General features: G+C 37.1%; 2 protein-coding genes across 3 annotated transcripts; one reads left to right on the forward strand and one right to left on the reverse strand.

Moving 5' to 3' along the window:
• Nucleotides 1-4735: 4735 nt before the first annotated feature.
• On the reverse strand, nt 4736-7363 carry LOC130963301 (uncharacterized). The gene has a single exon (XM_057889432.1). It carries the CDS (start codon nt 7361-7363, stop codon nt 4736-4738), a length of 2628 nt encoding a protein of 875 aa, XP_057745415.1.
• A 2316-nt stretch (nt 7364-9679) lies between these two features.
• On the forward strand, nt 9680-13470 carry LOC130961597 (uncharacterized). 2 transcript variants are annotated; one of them, XM_057887555.1, is made up of 6 exons: nt 9680-10099; nt 10532-10601; nt 10711-10871; nt 11197-12039; nt 12659-12827; nt 12933-13470. In XM_057887555.1, exons 1-6 carry the CDS (start codon nt 9875-9877, stop codon nt 13058-13060), a joined length of 1596 nt encoding a protein of 531 aa, XP_057743538.1. In that variant the 5' UTR covers nt 9680-9874; the 3' UTR covers nt 13061-13470. The 2 variants fall into 2 exon arrangements, with proteins under 2 accessions (XP_057743538.1, XP_057743539.1); XM_057887556.1 differs by lacking the exon at nt 12933-13470 and having other exon boundaries at nt 9683-10099; nt 12664-12889.
• The last annotated feature ends 8502 nt before the right edge of the window (nt 13471-21972 follow it).

The following is a 21972-nucleotide window of genomic DNA, read 5'->3' on the forward strand; positions in this document are numbered from 1 at the left end:
CTTTAAGCTCTTCAAATGAATTTGTAAAGGGAATAACAACATCTAACAAATCTTCACAAACAAATTTTACTCCTTCAGGCGTTTGCAACAAAATATGACCAAAATAATACACTTTCAAAAGGATTCTATCATCCATTCCTCTCACTCACTTAAACAAAAACAGAAACTTTACTATCAACTTTTTTTCCAACCCAACTAGATAGACACCAGACCATGAGAAAGAAGAAGAGAAGTCGAAGAAGATAAAGAAACTTGGATCTGGTCGGCTGATTAGGATTCACACACCTTCACAAGTATATATATACACACACAACTCGGACCAACCGAGTTGTTTAACCTAATTCAAAAAAAACTATATAATAATGAAAACAGACCGTCCGATTTCATTTATGGTAAATTAAAAAAATTGGTCCTCATGCACAACTCAGACCCAGTGACTTGTAGAACCTAATTCAAAAAATAAATTAATGGAAAAAACGGATCATCCGATTTCATGTAAATCGTAATAAAAAAAATTTTGATCATGGAAAATTCGTAGGGTCCGATTTACTTTATGTGAATTTCAGATCCTCCCTCCATGTAAAACGGACTCTCCGATTTGTTTACAAAAATTTAAAAACAATGAACTCGGAGGGTCTGATTTCTTAACACCAAATCTGAGCAAAAAATTGTCCTACAAATTGGTTTAGCACCTCTATTATTCATAACCTACCACAACACCTTCCCCTCTTCCATAACAAAAAAAATAAGTCCATGTGTCCTTAAAAAAAGAAGACAAGATCTGTTGTTTTGTAGGTGAAATGTAACTTTAAAAGTGAAGTACAAATGCCTTTTCTCTTTTTCACATGAGAGTTTTAATGCTTAGCTTAAATAATGGGTAAAAAACTGAAATGAGCCAAGTGGAGCTCAAATTTACCTAAATCAGCCAAATGAAAATTCAATACATGAATCAACCAGGACGTATTATTATATAATTCGAATCAATATGATTCGAAATTGATTTGAACGTAATTCGAATCGATTTGATTCGAATTAGTATGAACGGCCAAAATCAATGAAGTTCGAAACAAGTTGTTTCGAATTACAACTATAGAATTCGAATTAAGTTAATTCGAATTACTAGGAGAAGCGCAAGTTAGGGGAGTTCGAATCAATTGGATTCGAATTAGGTGAAAAGGGGCTTGCATAGTAATTCGAATCAAGTTGATTCGAATTACAAGGGAATCGGCTATAAAAGGAGTTCGTGCCAAGTTCATTCGAATCACTTTCTCATTCTCCAACCCCACTAAATCCTAGAGAAAAAGACCAACGTTCAGTACGAGCTTGACCAGAGCGGCTGTTTCTGTCGATGGGGGACGATCCGGGAAGGCTTTATCGTCTGGATGGAGTAGCTCATATCGCCGGTGTTATCAACGACGAGGTTAGTGGTTTATCACAGCGGTTTATGATAATGGTATTTGTTAATGGTTTTTTAGAATGGTTTATGTTACTGTTAGTGGTTTAGGATAGTGGTTTAGGAAAGTAGTGTAGGGTAGTGGTTTGTGTTGATGGTTTTTGTTAATGGTTTTGTTTTAGCGGTTTATTGTAAATGGTTTTTGGATAGTGGTTTAGCAAATTAGTGTAGGGTAGTGGTATTTGTTGATGGTTTTTGTTAATGACTTTGTTTTAGCGGGTTATTGTTGATGGTTTTTGTTAATGGTATTTGGTAATGGTTTATTGTTGATGGTTTTTGTTAATGGTTTTTGTGAATGGTTTTGTTTTAGCGGTTTATTGTTAATGGTTTTAGTTGATGGTTTTTGTTAATGGTTTTTGTTAATAGTTTTTGTTAATGGTTTATTGTTGATGGTTTCTGCTAATGGTTTTTGTGAATGGTTTTGGTTTAGCGGTTTGTTGTTAATGGTTTTTGTTAATGGTTTTTCTTAACAGTTTATTGTTGATGTTTTTTGTTTATTGTTTTGTGTTAATGGTTTTGTTTTAGCGGTTTATTGTTAACGGTTTTTGTTAATGGTTTTTCTTATGTTAGTGGTTTGTGCATCTGTTCTAATTATGCGTTTTATGTAATGGCCAGCCCCGTCGTTGCATATCCAGTGTTAGGCGGCAACAGGGGATGCGTCTTGATGAGAGGTATGTCCCGTACTTGCAGATGGCGGGACTTTACCATCTTGCGAGACTCAACGACAGATGGTTCCGACTAGACGAGCCCCTAGTCAGCGCATTCGTCGAGAGGTGGCGGCCTGAGACACACACCTTCCACATGCCGTTCGGAGAGTGCACTATCACGCTTCAGGACGTCGCATACCAGCTGGGGTTGCCAGTCGACGGAGATTATGTTAGTGGTTGCCTTACGGACTTCCACATTTACATTGAGGGTGGGAGACCTCCTTGGCAGTGGTTCCAGGAGTTGCTCGGTGTTTTACCGCCGGAGAACCAGGTGCAGAAGTTCGCAGTCAACTGCACCTGGTTTCAGGAGACATTCGGGGAGTGTCCAGATGGGGCAGATGAGGAGACGGTAAGGCGATTTGCCCGGGCGTACATCATGATGTTACTGGGTACGCAGCTGTTTGCCGACAAGTCCGGCAATCGTATACACATCAGATGGCTACCATATGTTGCTCGGCTTGAGGAGATGGGTCGCTATAGTTGGGCGTCGGCGGCACTAGCATGGCTGTACAGGTGCATGTGCCGAGTCGCGAACAGACATGTGGTTAAGTTAGCTGGCCCGTTACAGTTATTACAGTCGTGGATTTTCTGGCGGTTTCCTACACTTAGACCATCTGGGTATGATGAGATCAGCTGGCCCCTTGCATCGAGGTACCGTTATTGTTTTGTAGTAGATACTCTTGTAGTTATTATTTTGTAACTATGCCCTATATTCTTCTGTTTTCTTCTACGCAGATGGTCTGGTTACAACCCTGGGATTAGCAACAAGGGACCTCGGGTACAGATGGCTCGCATGCAGATCGACTTGCTACAGCCTCGGCAGGTACGTAAACAGCACTTCTGCGCATCTAAACTCATTGTTTCACTTTATATCACTTAACTGAAAGTTCAGACGAATTGGTTTTGTTTTTTGCAGTTCGTATGGATGCCGTATAGCGGATTGGACGTCATCCAGGTTGTTCATCCTGAGGTGTTGGAGCCTCGGCATACGATGTTGTGGCGATGCAGGACGGCCCTGATTTATTTTGCGGTTGTCGAGTGGCATCAGGTAGACAGAGTTTTACCTCAGTTTGGCGGCGTTCAGCCCATACCGTCTCCCGCCCTGAACATCGACTTCCTGATGTCGAAGGACGGGAGAGGAGGTGACCGTTGGTTCCCGGCACAGTACCCCGATTGGCATCTTTACTGGCAGGAGCGTGCTGATTATATTCTACAGTTTGACATCGTGCCCGACCCTGGTCCGTCACATGAGTTCTTGACATGGTGGTATCAGCACGGGAAGAGGTTTTTATCGCCGGAGATGTTATTGGGGGATCCGAGAGGTGTTCCTATTTCAGATGAGGCGACGCAGAGGGGTGCAGGCCGACTTCCAGACATGGACCGGGTAGAGGATGTTCCTGACAGACGTCGCATTGAGAGGAGAGCACGAGTTGGGACACGTCGTAGCCAGCGTGAGTGGAACTGGGTAGATCAGGCTATGGATGCCGGAGACGACCCAGTTAGGGGTGTGGGTAGAGGTCGTGGTCGAGGAGGCAGGAGGAGGGTGGGTGCTGCTAGACATGGTGCGCAGATGCCTGGGGGAGGTGATGTTGCGGGAGTTCCTAGGGCACATCAGGGCGGGCATGATGGTGGGTTCCCTGGAGCAGGTATGGGAGATCCCACGAGTCACATTGATGCTGGGCTTGGTGGTGGAGGTCTTGGAGATTACTTCGTAGGTGTTCCCGGTGATGATCATACCCTTCAGGATAGTACTCCATGGGTGAGTCCTGGCTCGATGTTTGGAGACTTACTTGCTAGTGATGGCATTGTGCACGAGTTTGGTGGACCACATTTCCTTGAGGATATCCGGACCATCATGCAGGAGGATGAGGCTGCTTCCGGACGGGTTCATACGATAGGGACACAGGCACCACTAGACGTTGATCTGAATGAGCCTGCCACGGTAGTTCCTGCGCATCCTTTTGCCATGGGTGGGACCCCAGCATCGGCACAGACTATTGGATCACACTCGGTTGCCGGCCCGTCCTCATCCAGACCCGTCCATGTACCGCCTACGACCCCGAGACAGCCAGTACCTGATGACAGCGACGAGTCGATTGAGGATGAGGAGCCACTTATTCGTAGGGGCTACCGGACACGGGTGCCACGCCGTTGCGGCATTGGATCGCACCTGTTTAGATGATTCATGGATATTGGTTCACATCTTGTTGTCTTTTTTATATTTTGTACATCGTTGGTTTGTTATAGTTGTTATCATATGTACTTTCTTATTATGTTATTTGAATTGATGTTATGTAGTGTCATTTACGTCGATGTATTGTACTTTTATGTTATGATTTATAGTTTCATGTTATGTTATTCGTTATCCTTTTACCCTTATATAATGTTGTTTGTTCTAGTTATAAATTTCAATGATGTAAAAGACTTTAAACAGAAATATTTGGTACCATTATCAACTTTCATTACACAAACGAAGCAACGTTGTTCCATACAAGTTGTAATACATTAAAAGTTATAGAGAAATACAGGACAAGTGCTAATACAATAACAAAGAAACACATACATAGCAAATCGCCTACTCATTTCTAGCAGTACCGCTTGGGCCTGCGGCTTGTGGACAACTACCCCTGGTGTGTCCTGGCTGCCTGCAGAGGCCACATCTCTTTGGCCGGTTCGGATCTGCTTCATCCATGTTGGTTCGAATTCTTGTGGATCTAGGACGACCCTCCCTCGCACGCCTCATACTCGGATCCGGTATAACTGTAGGCCCGGCATAAGGTGGCCAGAAACCCTCCGGTATGGGAGGGGCAAATACCATCTGATAGACGCCGAAAACGGAGCTAAGCCGGTATACCTCGTGCACGTAAGGCTGCCATGTAAGCCGTGAATAAGCACAGCATGCAAGTGCATGCGAACAGGGAAAATGAAGTGCTTGGAAGTATCCACAATCACAAGTCTTAGACCCTAATGAGACCCTGTACGTACCAAGAGAGAATGAGCCTGTCGGAGTCGTCTCAGCAACGGTGTACTCCGAGTTGTCCCTGTCGTAAAGAGTAACCGTGAAATGCCGGGCTGTTCTCAGGTTGGCCTCGATACACTTTACTAGGTATTGACTGAATTGTTGTCCAGTACCCATCTGAGCCTCGGCCTCCCTCCCCTTACGGACAAATAGCTCAGCAAGCCTTCCGTATGTGGCCTTCACCAGGGAGCATACTGGGAGGTTTCTAACCCCCTTCAGGATTGAGTTGACACACTCCGAAATATTGGTCGTCATGTGCCCGAATCTCCGACCCTCATCACAGTGCTGTGTCCACAACGAATACTCGATTCGGTTCGCCCAGTCACACATTGCCGGATTCTCAGAGCGCAGAATGTCAAACCAGTAGTCGAACTCCACCTCGGTCTTGGCATATGCGGCGTTAACAAGAAGCCTCCGTGCATCTTTTCCCTTGAACGTCAACGCAAAATTCGCTGCAACGTGTCGAATGCAGAAAGCCCGGTACGCAGCAGGCGGTAGCCATCCCCCATCCGGAGCCTCCAGGGCTGCCTTTATACCGTTGTGCCTATCTGAAATAACTAACAGACCGGGCTGAGGTGTCACGTGCTCACGGAGGTGGGAAAGAAAGAAAGACCATGACTCAGCATTCTCACCCTCAACTAGTGCAAATGCCACGGGTAGGATGTTCGAGTTTCCGTCTTGTGCAATGGCGATTAGCAGTGTTCCCCCATACTTCCCATATAAATGGGTGCCGTCAATACTCACCAAAGGCTTGCAATGACGGAATGCCTGGATACAAGGGGGGAAAGTGCAGAACAGCCTATGAAAATAAACCTGAGAATCGTCAACCTGTCCCCCAACTCGAACAGGGCAAGTCCTGAGGACGGCTACAGTGCCAGGCATCGTCAGCTGCACTCCTAAAACCCACCTAGGGAGCTCATTGTACGACTCCTCCCAGTCCCCATATATCACGGCAACGGCCTTCTGCTTCGCCATCCATACCCTCCGGTACGTAGGCCTGAACCCAAAGTGTGCGGCCGTGGCATTTTGGAGCACCTTGATGTTCACACCTGCATCAGCCCTAACCATCGGCATAACGAAGGTGGATATGACATGGTAGTCCAGACTCCTATGGTCGCTGGAGATGGAGCTGGCAAGACATGTATGCGGTCCGTTGTATCGCTTCACTTCCCAGATACCCTTCCGCTGTCGGAGACTCAACCGAATTAGCCATGTGCACCCATTCCCAAACTCAGAACACTTTCCCACGTACCTGCGATAATCAGACTCAACGACCTTGTACTGGACCCCTCGACGGATACTGTACGTCTTCACACTCAACAGCGCCTCATCTTTATCTTGAAATTGTTGGCCAACCTGGAACTCGTTCATACCGGCAGACCCCTCGGTATCTCTAGCACCAAATCCTGAGGCCTGCAGAACATCATCGTCTTGCCGCATGGCATCAAGGTCCAATGAGGAAAAATGGGGTGGATACTGCTGTGTGCCAGAACTAGATCCACCTATAGCCCTTGTCGGAACAGTAGTCCCAACATCATCGCCGCTTTCATCAGCGATGAAATCCGGCTCCGCGTCATCGTCATCTGGATCATCAAACAAACCATCACCAACACCAGCCGGTGTGGGACAATGTACCTCGGTGGGAATATGTTCCCCGTGCCGAACCTCGTCTCCAACATTGCCGCTCAGATCAACGGCAAACGAAGGGGACGCAACAGGCTGCATCGGTGGCTCATACACAGGAGCAGAGGATGAAGCAACAGCAGGTCTCGAGCTCGAGCCGGCAACCGCGGCTATAGTAGTGGCATTCCGGTTCGAACCACCCGAGCTAGATACCACATCAACCAACTTAGCCAACAACTCCGGTGTCCTTACCTCGGGAAACTGCCTACGAGAAAGAAACATAACCTGCAAGTCCTCGTCACTACCGATTGTGAAACAATCAAACTTCACGGTGTCATGGAGCACCGCTGTAGGAATGCGGTAGAAAAACTTCTTCACCCTTTTAACGCCTGCAAGACCCAGCTTCTCCAGCACAGAGCTAACAAGTGCATCGTAGGTGGTTGTCGGCGTCACGATAATACATAGGGGATCCTTATCAGTGAACTTAACGCCGGACCGAGTTTTTCTCTTAATGGACCCTCTGTAATGTACCAGAACTAGGAAACTCTCCTCACTAGCCATCTCCCCTCTTTGTTGAGAGCAACATGAGTTCACACCTTATATATATAGCCCTGGCTCGCACTATATATATATAATTCGAATCTATATGTTTCGAATTATCTAATGTCACAACCTAACCTAGTAATTCGAATCAACTTGATTCGAATTACTAAACAATCTGCCCTCCTAGTAATTCGAATTAACTTAATTCGAATTCTATAGTTGTAATTCGAAACAACTTGTTTCGAACTTCATTGATTTTGGCCGTTCATACTAATTCGAATCAAATCGATTCGAATTACGTTCAAATCAAATTCGAATCATATTGATTCGAATTATATAATAATACGTCCTGGTTGATTCATGTATTGATTTTTCATTTGGCTGATTTAGGTAAATTTGAGCTCCACTTGGCTCATTTCAGTTTTTTACCCTTAAATAATTATATTTATCATGATTAATTATAATGTGTTAGAATTTTTTTGCAGGTGAAATGCAACTTTAAAGTGAGTTACAAAGGCCTTCTCTCTCTTTCACGTGAGAGTTTTAATACTTAGCTTAAATAATTATATTTATCATGATTAATTATAATGTGTTAGAATTATTTGATTTTTGCACACAAAAAAACATTTGGGTTGAAGTCAGGTTTTTTGGTTATTGTTCCATAAATCTTAAAATACATTTTTTCATTTTATGATTTTTATCACACAGTTTTACTTTATTGAAACATATATCCATTAGTATATATTTATACGAGTTAATTTTAATTTTATTCTTAATTAAAAAAAATATATAAGAACAAAACAATATCTTAAATTTTAAAAATTAATTTTTTATTTATCAGTTAAATTTTAGTACAACATTCTCATTCTTATATATATACAAGTATTTTATAAAAAAATAATTTTATTTTTTTAAGAATAAAGATAAATTTTATGTTTTTGAATAATAATAATAATATAATCATTTTTTTCTTTATAATTTATTTCAAATAAAGGAAAATTGATTCTTTAACTTTATTTTATAATAAAATTAAACGAATGGTAACTAATCAAAATTAGTTTTAAGCTTTTTTTCTCTAAATTTATAAAATTCAAGATAATAAAAATTACTCTTTTTTAAGAGAATAATTAATAAAATCAATCCATCCTAAATAATATATATATGGGAGTTAATGATCATAAAAGGATCACTAGTAAGAATAATAATTATATTTGGAAAATAAATTTTTTATTTTTTTAAATAAATACGATAAAATGTAATTTTTTATTATGCAATTTTAAATAAAATTGAAAAAATTTTAAAAAATATATTATCAAATAAAAAATACAATTAACAATTAATAATATCAATTAAAAGAATAAAGAAGATTCATTTTTATTTTCTACTGTAATAATAATGAATGTTACGTGTTAAATGAGTGAATAGTATATATAATATTATAAATTTATAAACTTATAAACTCAAACTTTCATTTTATATTTTTCTTTGTAAAATAATCTAAATACGAAAAAAAATCAATACTTAATACTATCATATTAAAATAATTAATAATTTTAAATATAATTAATCAGTCTAACTAATTCTCACGTGTAATAGAGAAAGAAAATCTTATAAAATTACATCTCACTTTTAAAATAATAGACTTTATCTTTTTATTTAAAGGACACTTATCAATTATTTATTAAGACAACACAAATTTATAAATATAATTTTTTTTATACCATAAAATTAAGCTTAAGTTTATATACTCATATACTGTTCATATAAAGATGATACTTGATAGTCAATAGCGACTGACAACTAATATCTTCACGTATAGGGGGGGGGGTGATTTTCCACCATAAAAGACTTTTTCAATCCCGATATAGTATCAGGGTAAAATTCATGGCTGTCTTTCATTTAACCGCAATCCAAGCCTGTTCTCCCTTTGTATATTGAGATTACGGTATTACCCTTTTCCACTAGACGGATCAGGATGATTGTTCCCATTTCCCAAGATCAGCATTTGTATGTATTCTAACTTCCAACTCTTATCATATATCTCAAGGGTTCATAATGTAATACAAATACAAATTATATCCTTTTTGAATATTCACAGCAGCTGCATTTTCAATTTTAATCTTCTTAATTAAATTTTATCACACTAATTCGGTAGTTAGATGGTCAACTTTTACATAAAAAACCGCGTCAAACCGTTGGTATGTAGTAACCAAGTCATCAAGTAACTCGTGCTATCATATTATATTATTATTCTAATTCTACAACTTTCTTATACAGTATAGTATTTATTTATATTTATTAGTATCATAGTATAAACTCCTAGAAAGGCTCTGTTCTACCACTCTATAAAAGGAGCCCACATCACCTCATAATACAGCAATCCCTCTCCACAAGGATCAGATAGATTCTTCATTTTCATCTCACTAACCAACAAAACCTAATTATTGAATCATAAGAAACCAGTGTCTCAACCCATCAAACTTGGTTCTGTTGTGTGTGGTTCACAGACACCACAAACACTTTCAACTCATGAAAGCCCTCATAAGCAGTTCTTGTTCCAAGGCCATAGTTGGGAGCCTTGGATCACATATTTATCATAGGAGAGGTGGTGGTGGTGTTGTTGCTGCTCATGTTCCTGGGAGAGTTGAGTTCTGCTTCTCACTGAGATCAAGAAATGACAAAAGGGGCTGCAGCTTTTGGTTCCTTAAGAAAAAGGGTGTAACCCCAATTCATTCAGTGCCACCAAAAACTGAGGTATAATAATATATTAATATATATGTTACTTGGTTTTCTTTGTTTGAGTTCTTGTGGGGTGTTTATCTGTTTGGAATATCCATGCACTTTCCTTTCTTTTTGGTTGGGAAAGTGACAGAAAATGATAGAAAAAAAAATGTGATTTTGTTACTTTCTTCTAGATTGCCTTCAAGATGGGGAGATTCTTACTGTTCCTATTTTACTCTCTTGCCATCAGTTTACTTTTTCTGTTAGTGGAACTTCGGAAGATATGAATCAAACTAACAAATTTTTCTTATTTCTTTTGTTTATGCAACAAACTTGTAACCTCTACTACTATAAGGAGAAATTTGTTATTCAAAGTCTTATGTAATTGCTCTATACAAGCTACAAAAGAATTGGATGTATATAAGATTTTGGCATATTTGTTGGTTTGCAAAAAATTTGTTGTAGGTGGAATTGGAACCATCAGAGCCAGATTTGGAAACTGTAGAGCCTCAAGCTCAAAAAAGTGAACAAACAAGTAAGTTCTTAGTTTTGATGGATCTCTTTTACTTCTGTTTGCCTCTTAAGTTTTCCACTGGATATTCCCTGACATTCAGATTCCAATCATTGAAATATGTTGTTTGCAGATGAATCAAAGTTTGTACATGTAACATTTCAGTTGCAAAAGGATTGCTTCTTTGGCGAACAGTTTCTAATAGTTGGAGAAGATCCTATGCTTGGTTCTTGGGACCCTTTAGAGGGATTACCAATGGCCTGGTCTGATGGGCATGTATGGACTGCGAATCTGGTGAGTATCCTCTTCAACACATAAAATTACTCTATTTGTTTCAAAATAACTGTCAGTTGGAACAAAGTGATGCGATATAAAATGAGATTGATTTTTATGCACTGACAATATAAGTGAGTTTTGCACTATAATCCACTTAGATGCTTGCATTTGTATAACACTTTTTGCTAATGTAATATAACATGATTGGACATATATATACATCGCATTGAATTAGATAATCTTTTTAATATATCACTTTTTTCATAACGGCAGTCAATTTGAAACGAAAGGAATATTGTCTAAAGAAAGGTTATCTAAGATGTGAATCTCTTCATATAATCAGGATATTCCTGCTGGAAAGTCAATTCAGTACAAGTTTATACTGAAAAGAAAAGCAGGGAAGATTGTGTGGCAACCGGGCATGAATCGAATCATCAACATTTCAGAAAATATGAATAGAATAATTGTTAGTGAGGATTGGGAGAAGGCTGAACTTCAGGAAATAATAGAGGAAGATCAAATTGCTCAATCAAATGAGGAACTTCAAGTTGTCTCAGAGACATCTACTTTAGCTGAAAATTCAGATATTCCTAAAGAGGAACTTGTTTCCGGCTTGTCCGAAGCATCAGACCTTGAAGCTAGCCAAAGCCAAACTGATGATGCAGAGAATCCAATTACTGAAGAACCTGAGGTGCAGAAAGAACCTGAGGTGCAGAAAGAACCCGAGGTGCAGAAACCCAGCAGTGATAGTATTTCTTACTCAACGGAGATGCCATTGGCTATTGTTGCAGAAAACATAGGTTCTTTTGAGGATTCCAGCAACAATACAAGCTATAAGAACAATTTAAGCAATATTCAACTGAATGAACAATCTGCAGATGGTTCCAGAAATGGACATATAAGTATAATGCATAATCTGGTGGACAATGGAAATGCTGAACCACTAATGAATCAGGAGGCAACAGTTAAGGAGACTAAATTATTCGAGTTAGAACCAGCTCCTGTTCTTGTACCTGGTTTAGAGTTGCCTTTTGAAGAAGAAGGTCCTGATGTTGACGTTCAAGAAAGGATTACAATGGAAACTTCAAGTGAAACTTTTGAATCTAAGGATGATGAAGTTCAAGAAAGGACTACCATGAAAACTTCAAGTGAAGCTTTTGAGCCTATGAATCAGAATAAACCAGAGGTAATGGCTTGATGAGTGTGATGCTTCTCTATCTCCTACCGTTTGTAGGGAATTGCTCGATTTTGTTTCTTTAGGAGTGACAAGTTATTTTATGTTTTGACTTTTGATTCCATTCGTTTGTATCGTGGTCTTTGTTTATCAATGAAGTGAAATTCATTCATATCTATAGCGCATCAACTTGTTTCTCATATATACATAACACTAAGGCATCTGAATGCTGAGAAGAGACTGAAAACAAAAAACGTGTTATCAATTTAGCTTCTAGCATTGATTAAACTTAACCATCATGAAGTGCCAAAGAGCCAACTGTTATGAACAATGCTTAAAACACAATACTCTCATATCATATTGATCGTCGTTTTAACTTTCTTGTAATATTCATAAATCAGATACAATCATTTATGAATGTATCAGATATGTTAATTTGAGTGTCCCGAAAAAGTCAGTGACTGGTGAGTAATTCTTAACTATTGACTACAAGCATCATGTCTTTAAGGCAATATAGAATCATGGATTCTTCAAATTGATGCAGCTGTTAAATTCTTCAAGAGTTAAGACTAGTTTTAATATATCCTTGATTTTATTTTCTTTTTCATGTGCTTAATCTGAAACTGTTCAGTTCAGTAAGGAGCAAGAATCCAACAACGGTGCACCCCAAGAGATAATTGCAACAATCAAGGATGAGCCACATCACCATTACAATGAACATGAGCAGCATTTTCATCTAGCACCGTCGATGGAGGAAAGATCGAATCCCCAGACACATGATGATGATGATGATGATGATGGTAATGTCTTGCAAAACGACATCCAATGGGGCCGTGAAACAGTAAAGAAGTTTCTAACAAAACTTGGGTTGATTTGATTTGATTTGAATGTGTGAAACTTTACAGAAGAACCAGTAGAAGTAGAAGGAAGAACTTCCCTGGAACTCATCATGAGTTGTGTGATTGTTATGATCCATTTGCCTAGATTTTTGTTGTCCTGGGAAAGATGGATAGGAGCTCAAGAAGTTTGTTGATGATGGCTTGTTGATTGTGTCTAAATACCTATTATCAAGGTATCAACTACTCTCCATTTCACTGGTAAACTCAAACTCGAACGAGTTTATGAGTTTAGGTATCCAAATTGAGTTCATGATTTTACCAGTAAACTCTACTGAGTTTAGATAAACTATCGGATTTGATTACCTTGCCATATTGTCTGTTGCAGACAATGCTGCTGCTGTTGTATAATATGTTGTCATATTTAGCTGTATAATGTATCATGTATCATTCAATTCAGTTTTGGCGACTTTTTGTATATAGAACTAGCATGCTAGGAGTTTCATTTGCAATAGAGAGAGCTTTTGTTCTGTATACCACATAACATATTTGTAGTTCTATAATTATCTGTTGTAATAAAATCTATGAATGCTCTTTTTATGTTTTCTGTTTCGTTCTAGCAGAGAATAAAAGACAAAAGCTTAAAATTATCTGTCTTAACAACATTTTAAGATTTTTGTGAGATAGGATTCCCTTTTATTGTAAGATCGAGACATGAAGGTGCAATAGATCTCATTGCTTTGGGTTAACATTTTTATGTAATGGGTGTACATACAAGAGATTTCAACGTTTAAGTAAATAACAGTCTAAAAAGTATAGGGATTATGATTAGATAATATATCTTGAATATATGGTAAATTTTTTATTTATAAAGTTTGGAGGAGAATATGAAGAAGATCTGAATAGATCTATACAAAATTTATGCAGGATCTTAAGTGTATATATTTAAATTATGTTCTTTATAAACCAGTTTAAGACGTTTTTAAGTTGATTAAAAATTGGATCGTAACAATAGAAATGTATTTTATTACATTAATTAATAATCATAAAGAAAATTCCTTATTAATAATAATGTATCGACTCCTACAATCAATCACTTAATTTGAAATATAAATTGTATTACTTTTGCTTCGCTACGCTTTCTGGTTTTCAAAGTTCTATTAGAAATTATTTAAATTAAAGGTGAGCTTTATGATGTCTTTTACTATGATATCTAAATTGTCTAACTTAATTTTTAAAAGTAAAAAATAAAATATTTAAAACAAAAAATATAATATTTAAAATTTATTAAATATTATCTATTTGCCTTTTGTAATAAGTTAGACACAATCTCAATAACATTCACCTAATTAAATCATAGATCATATGTGATGCTCAATCTAAGAATTCAAGCAACATGTTACCTCTAGCGAGGTGTCCAAACTCCAAAGCATATAGTATTTTTAATCAGATTGAAAACTCTCAAGTTATATAAATATAATATACACTCTTGGAAACTGCTCAATTTTAAAATGTCAGTGGTCCGTGATAAACGGGAAGCCTAAAACGTACGGCAAGGGAAGTTGAGACTTGAAACTTGAGACCTTACATAGTTATTAATTAATAATTATTGATGCCATAATTATTATTCTGGAAATTTCTTTTGCTTTTGGGTTGGAGGGATCCACCTCCTATATTTTGCAAAGGCATAGTCATCTGTTTTGCACAAGGAGATTTTTTCAGTAGTGAAAGACTGAAAGTATTTTAAGGATCTTAAAGGATCAAGTTATAAAACAAAGTAGCTAAAATTCAGGGGTTAGTTTATACATATTGATTTTTTGCATATTAGTCCAGATTTAGCCGAAAGCCTCTGTGCTTGGACTTCAAGAGCTCAGCGCCTTTGGTGTTCTCATGCGCCAACGTGCACGAATCTCCCAGCTTTGACTTTGAGCTCCGGAAGTTTTGCCGCGCCCCACTTCTAGTTGCTTCAAGCTGTTTTGTTGGAGTTCAGAAAAGAAATCTTGCTCCACCGTCCATGGCGGACTCGTCTCCAACAATCCTACCGCCGCGGCAGTCACACCCGTGCTTTATAAACTTATTCAACTGGTTGTCCCTCCTTGATCACCGTGCGGCGTGCAATGATTGCAGATGGAAGAGACTGAAAAGCCGCGGGTGCAGGACGGATCTGCTGGCGGCTCTTCATGAAACTTTTCCAACATAGAAACATGGAAGACTGGGTGAATACTGAATAGTGCTGCCAGCAGGGAGCTCCAATCGGTGCGCCAGCTTTCCCACACGCGGCTGCACTCGATAGGGGCCAAAAAATTTTCTCCGTAGTTTTGGATGCTCCTTACAGGGGTGTTCATAAAATAATTAAATTGTGCTTAATAAGTTAAAAAATCATAAACAATTAATCAATTTAATAAAATAATTTTAAAAATTATATTCATATTATTAAAATATGATTAATTAAAATTAAATTTTAAAAATCGATTTTTAATTTGTTAATTAAAATTAAAATTAAATTTTATGTAATTCTTGTGTTTAAATTAGTTAATAAATTTTTTTTATAAAAATTGATTTTTAATCAGTTAAAAATCCACTCCTTTTTTGAAATTTTTTTTTATCGCAGCGGTGTTTATATGCTTGTTTTTTCATGCAGCTTTGAGCGTGATGTAAATAGAAATCCAACTCATCATTAAGAATTTTACGGATCCTCAAGAAAGAGTCAACTTCTACCACGAGAATATTAAAATATCATAATTAAAAACAAAATTAAAAAAGTATCAAAGAAAAATAAAAAAAAATCAATGTAATTATTAGGATATTATTCTATAATTAGCATACTCTTAGTCAATATATTAGTAAGAATTTTGTAATTAAGAGAAGAAATAAAGATGATACTTTTTTAAATTATTTTTCTTATCTTTTCTAAACCTTTTGTATCAACATAATATGCTATTAGAGTTAGGCTCTGGGAAAAAATATCATCATTGTCCCAATAATACTACCAAAATCTAACATGTCCGTATCTGAAGAAACCAGCAACACTACCACCCCAAAATTAACCATTTCTGAGGAATTGACATTGCAAATATGCTACGCAATAGTCTTGGAATGCAATCATCACAAATCAATTCTGACAATTTGTCAATTGGTTTCAAATTAAATGGAGATAGTTATCCATTATGGACAATTCGGATGAAAAAAAAATAATTGGTGAAAGAGGAAAGAAGGCTCACCTAACAAGGGTACTTTTGGCACCGACAAAGACAAAATCAGCATATAATCAATGGGAACAAGCAGATCAAACAGTTTTTACTTGAATTATCCAGAACATCGAAGCAAACCTGATGAACAACGTGTCTTAATTTTCTTAATTTTCAACTGCAAAGGCACTATGAAACGGTTTGGCAACCACTTATGAAAGCGGTACCGATCCGATGTAGATCTACAATCTACATCGACGAGCCAACACTCAGAAATAAGGACATGATACCTAGAGGGATTTTGGAACAAATTGCAAGCCATATGGATGGCCATTGACAGAAAATAACCAAATTCCATGAAATGCCCTGAAAATATTCTGATTTTCAACCGATTAAAACAAGATCAGTTCCTTACTAGAATTTGATGAAATATTCGAAACAATCAAGGGATTTATTGAATCAAGAGAGATCTCATTCGGTCGAATCCGCCTATGCCACTATTTGTAGGGAGGCGGCCCGACTTCAGATCTTGAAGCCTACTATCGACGGCGTAGGCGATGCATCACAAGGAAAAATTGGGATTGGACTAGTTGCAAAAAATAGAGCAAACCGAGATGTACAGAGACGTAGTCACTCAGAAACTGCTTTCAAGCATTCGTCACCACGGGACAAGGAGGATAAAAGTAATCTCTTCTTCACACACTGTAGAATAAAGAAACACACCAAAGAAAACTATTTTAGGATTGTGGGTTACCCAAATTGGTGGAAAAAATAATCCCAAGTCATCGAAAAATCAGAGCAAGGGAGTCACCGCTTTAGCATCCCAGAGGTCACCAGCAGAGCAGCGGCAGCAAGACCAGAAGAGAGGAAGCAAGTTGTAATAGCAGGGCAGCAGCGGCAGTAAGGGCTGAAACTGTGCTAGAAGGTAAGGAGGAAGAAAGGGAGACCCAAAATCAGAATCCAATTAAAAAAATAAATGAATGAATTTCGATTATGGGGCTACCGATACTATGACTCATGACTTCCATGATTTCAACAGCTTGACTGTACCCTCAAAAGTCCATATTAAAACAGTTAGTGTAAAATTAATTGATGTTAAAGGAGGAGACTCCATTACTTTTTCAAAAAGATTGAAATTAAAAAATTACCTCTATACCCCTGTACTATCATCAAAATTATTGTCTTGTTAGTCAAGTAACAAAGGAACTAAATTGTGTGGTACTCATGTATTCTACCTTTTGTCTTTTACAAAACATTTTTATGAAGGAGATCATTGGGCATGGTATTGAGCGAGAAGGTCTTTACTACGTTGATGAAGTAGCATACCAAGGTCATGCCATACTTGCTCACGGAACGGTTACTAGACAACTTTGGTTATGGCACAGACGTCTTAGACATCCTTCATTTGGGTACCTCAAGTTTTTATTTCCTAATCTTTTTACAAGTAGCACTGAACCCCTCAAATACGAAACTTGTATTCGTGCAAAAATTACAGAGTTTCTTTTTCTTCCACCAACACTAGAATTAATTCTATTTTTTCTCTAATGCACTCTGATGTGTAGGGCCCAGTCCCTATTTTTCATAATAACTTTTAATATTTTGTATTATTTGTGGACGATTTTTCTCGCATGACTTGGGTATATTTTTTAAAACACAAATCTGAAGTACCTGATAAATTCTTTATTTTCTACTAAATGATTCAAATTTAATTCAACAAAAAAATCCAAGTACTTCGCTCAGATAATGGTGGAAAATTTATAAACCAATCAATGCATATTTTTTAGGGGTATATGTGCTTCAATCCAATCACTCGTCGTGTTCATGTGACCATGGATTGTGATTTTTTAGAATCCGAATTTTACTTCAACCGCCAACATGGCATTCAGGAGGAGAAAAATAACGAACCACCAAGTTGGCTAAATAACTTTTGTTATCTAAAAACTGTTCAAACAGAGTAAGTAAATAGAATCACCAAGCATACTTTACTAAACGTAGGAAACAACTCAGTACATACAACTAGTGAAAGTTCTTTTAAGAATGTCAGGCAAGAGGTAAATAATTGGCAATCTAGTAATTTACTCTCTGTTTTTAATGAGGCCACTAACAATAAGAGTATAGCACTGGAACATGAAAAACTAGAATCTAATACTTTTATTCTTCCTCCAAGAAGAAACAGAAGAATGCCTCCTGATCAGTACTCACTAGAACATGTTCTCTGTAACTCACGATACCCGATAAGGGTGGCTAGAGAAGGAATAGTAAATGTTGCAAAGGCTTTTTTCACTACACTCTTGACAGGAGACATTTCAAGAACTGTCCGAGAAGCTAATGAAAAAGTTAAATGGCGAAAAGTCATGAATACAGAAATGGAAACTCCAGAGAAGAATGAAACTTGGGAGAAGTGTATCCTACCGATAGGAAAAAAGCTAGTCGGGTGTAAATGAATTTTTACCATTAAACACAAGGCAGATGTCACCATTGAACTGTAGAGGGCAAGATTGGTGGCCAAAGGTTATACACAGACCTATGGTATCGACTACATTGAAACTTTTTCACCGGTTGCAAAGATTAACACCAACAAAGTATTGTTTTCAATAGCAGCAAATGAAGATTGACCACTCCATCAATTTGACGTGAAGAATACTTTCTTGCATGGAGAGTTGAAAGAAGAAGTGTACATGGATGCTCCTCCAGATTTCTCAACGGGATTTAGAAAACATGAAGTTTGCCGGTTAAAGAAGGCTCTTTATGGGCTTAAACAATCTCCACGTGCTTGGTTTGGATGATTAACAGTAGCCATGAAAAGGTATGGGTACAAGTAAAGCAACTCTGACCATATTCTTTTAAAAAAAACGGAGAGATTTAATCACTTGCCTAATAATCTATATGGATGATATGATCATAATGGGAAGTGATGCTGAAGAAATTGCAAAATTGAGAAGGAACTTATTTACAGACTTTGAAATTAAGGATTTAGGAAGACTAAAATATTTCTTAGGAATAGAGGTTCTACGATCCAGCAAAGGAATCTTTATCTCCCAAAGAAAGTACATTTTGGACCTTCTGGAAGAGACAGGAATGGTGGATTGCAAACCAATAGATATGCTCATGCAAGTTAATCCCAAGTTGAAAATAGTAGAAAGTGCCACCCTAGCAGATAAGGAAAGGTACCAGCAACGGGTTGAAAAACTAATTTACTTATCACATACTCGGCCTGACATAGCTTGTGTTGTGGGAATAGTAAGTCAGTTTATGTATAAGCCGCAGGAAGATCATATGGAAACCACTATAAGGATAGTTTGATATTTGAAGGGAGCTCCAGGAAGTAGAATCATATTCAAAAGAAAAGGTCATTTAAAGGTTGAGACATGCACTGACGCAGATTGGACGGGCAATCCAAATAATAAAAGATCAACTTAGAAAAGCAAGAAGCAGAAAGTTGTAGTCCTTTCAAGCACAGAGTCAAATTTTGAAAAATCGTTAAAGATATAACTGAAGTATTGTGGATAAAAAAATTGATATTTGAGATTGGATTTTCACCACAATTATCAAACCAATCAAAATGTGACAACAAAGATGCAATCAGCATTTTAAAAAATACCGTACAATATAATAGAACAAAATATATTAAAATGAATTGACACTTTATAAAAAAAATTAAAAATAATACTATTAAATTTTTATTTGTGAAGTCAAAAAATTAATTGACTGATATTTTTACTAAAACAATTTTAAAACAAACCTTTACTAAAGTTCTAACTAAATTGACTATTAGTGATCCTACTATTCACTCTCAGTCACTACTCACTTTGAGAAGAAGTATTAGGAGCACTCTTATTTTAATTACACATACGGAAGTGCATATCGTATTCTTATTTATTTATTTTTTTCGTTTATAAATGTGACAGATATTAACGCAAAGCCAAAAATTTCTACAGCTCAAATAAGTATCTGCATCCATTTTGGTAGTTTAAAATTGTTTTTTTTTTGTTAATATATTTAGTTAGCTACCTACTAACCTTTGGAGTGGGAAGAGGAATGGAAATTGAAAACCCTCTTAGGACAGGTTTTGTGGCTGTTTAGAGAGTTTGACGGCTACCAAGTCTGCTTCTTGAATGTATTAGTTCGTTAAGATTTTAAATATATAGGAAGGGCAATAATCTTTGATCCAAGCATCTTTCATCTATATTCCTTCGCTAAAATGACAAGACAAAGATAATTATTATCGTTAGATTTTCATGTTATTCACAGTATATTTCAAGATTTGAATGTCTATTTTTTTTTTTTTTACTATTAAATCGTAATTAACACTCACTTTTGGCATTAGAAATTGAAAAAAAAAACGTTTTAAGGAAGGCATAGGTGTTATAGAATAATTTATTCTAGAATAAGTAATGTGTTCTAAATTTCTAATAATAAAAATAATGTTTTAAGTTCTGTATTAATATTTTTATAAAGATAAATATCAATTTAATATTCGAAAAATTTAAATGTTGATGAAATAGTATCTAAAAAATATTATCGATAAAATAATTTTTAAATTATTTTAAAATTTGATAAAAAAAAATAACTATTCTTCTTTTGACTCCATTTTTAAAAAAGAAAATGCTGAGTTGGACCAACAAATTTGATAAAATTTTTAATCTACCCTTAGTCAAATTATAATTTCATCCTCTTCTACCATTCCAATTCATTCTCACGGTAGTCACAAACTTCTCATTCTATTTCAATTCTACCAATACTTTAATTTTTTACTACACAACTTCATTATCATCTTATTCTTCATATTCTTCATTAACAATAAGAAAACTGAATCTTTTATTATAGAAAAAAAATGAAAAATACATATCTAAAACAAAAAAAAATCCAAATCTAGAGAGAGAAGAAGAGTATAAAAAATCCAAAAGAGGCAGAGGCTAGGAGAAAGAGAGAGCGAACTATCTCCTCTCTCTTATTTTCTATTCTAGATTGACAAGGACTTTTCTGCCGCCATCGCTCCCTTTGCTCACCGTCTTCTACTTGTCGTGATTGTTTTATGACTGTCTTGCGTTATTTTCTATTTTGAAAAAGGCAATTGTGTGAGGTTCAAAAGCCAAGAGAGAAAAGGCAAGAGTGATGCAAAATAGCCACAGATTTATAATGTAATTTAGGTTTATGAACTAGGATTAGTTCTCCTTGCCAAGTTGGGTTAGCACTTGGTGAGAATTGAATTTGTGTAGATTCCCCTTCCAAGTTGGGATAGCACTTTGGGGTTGCTAAGTTTTGGTGAAGAAAGCTTAGGGGTAGATACTAGTTGGATTAGGAATTAATTCAATAGTATTGGTGTATGTAATCTGAGAATTATAGTGAAAATTCCACCATGGTTTGTGGTGGAGACTGGAAGTAGGATTCATGGCACTAAGAGTCCGAACCAGGATACATGCTGGCCCCTTTCTCCTCTTCTCTCTTCTTTTAATGTTCTGCATATGAGACTATTTTAAATAATCTCCTGCAACTCGAGCAACAGCAAAAACAGAACAAGAAAATTGTGTTTTTAACCAACTTGATTCAACCCCCCTTCTCAAGTTCAACTAAAACCATCAATTGGTATCAGAGCAGGGTCTCAAGAAGGCAAGCTTTACAGCTTGGAGTAAAGATCCAAGGCCAACAATATAAATCCCAACATCGTGGCTTTCACTCTTACTGAAGGACAGTCTAATAATAGACCTCCCTACTTCAATGGCAGCAACTACTCTTACTGGAAAGAGAGAATGAGAATCTTCGTGCAGTCGATTGACTACAACATCTGGAAGATCATTCTCAACAGCCCAGACGTTCCTACCAAATAGAATGCTAATGGAGAAGTTGTGGCAAAGGAGGACAACGAATGGACAGATGAAGAAAAGAAGAAGGTTGAACTCAATGCCAAGGCAATCAACCTG

Source organism: Arachis stenosperma, chromosome 2 (genome assembly GCF_014773155.1).
Source record: "Arachis stenosperma cultivar V10309 chromosome 2, arast.V10309.gnm1.PFL2, whole genome shotgun sequence".
Classification (NCBI taxonomy): Eukaryota; Viridiplantae; Streptophyta; class Magnoliopsida; order Fabales; family Fabaceae; genus Arachis; species Arachis stenosperma.

Excerpts from the sequence above, each read along its gene's own strand:
- LOC130963301 (XM_057889432.1), bottom strand. The coding sequence starts at position 7,363 with ATGGCTAGTGAGGAGAGTTTCCTAGTTCTGGTACATTACAGAGGGTCC.
- LOC130961597 (XM_057887555.1), top strand. The coding sequence starts at position 9,875 with ATGAAAGCCCTCATAAGCAGTTCTTGTTCCAAGGCCATAGTTGGGAGC. Across the intron at positions 10,602-10,710 it reads TCAAAAAAGTGAACAAACAA|ATGAATCAAAGTTTGTACAT; the intron begins GTAAGTTCTTAG and ends TGTTGTTTGCAG. Across the intron at positions 12,828-12,932 it reads TGATGATGATGATGATGATG|AAGAACCAGTAGAAGTAGAA; the intron begins GTAATGTCTTGC and ends GAAACTTTACAG.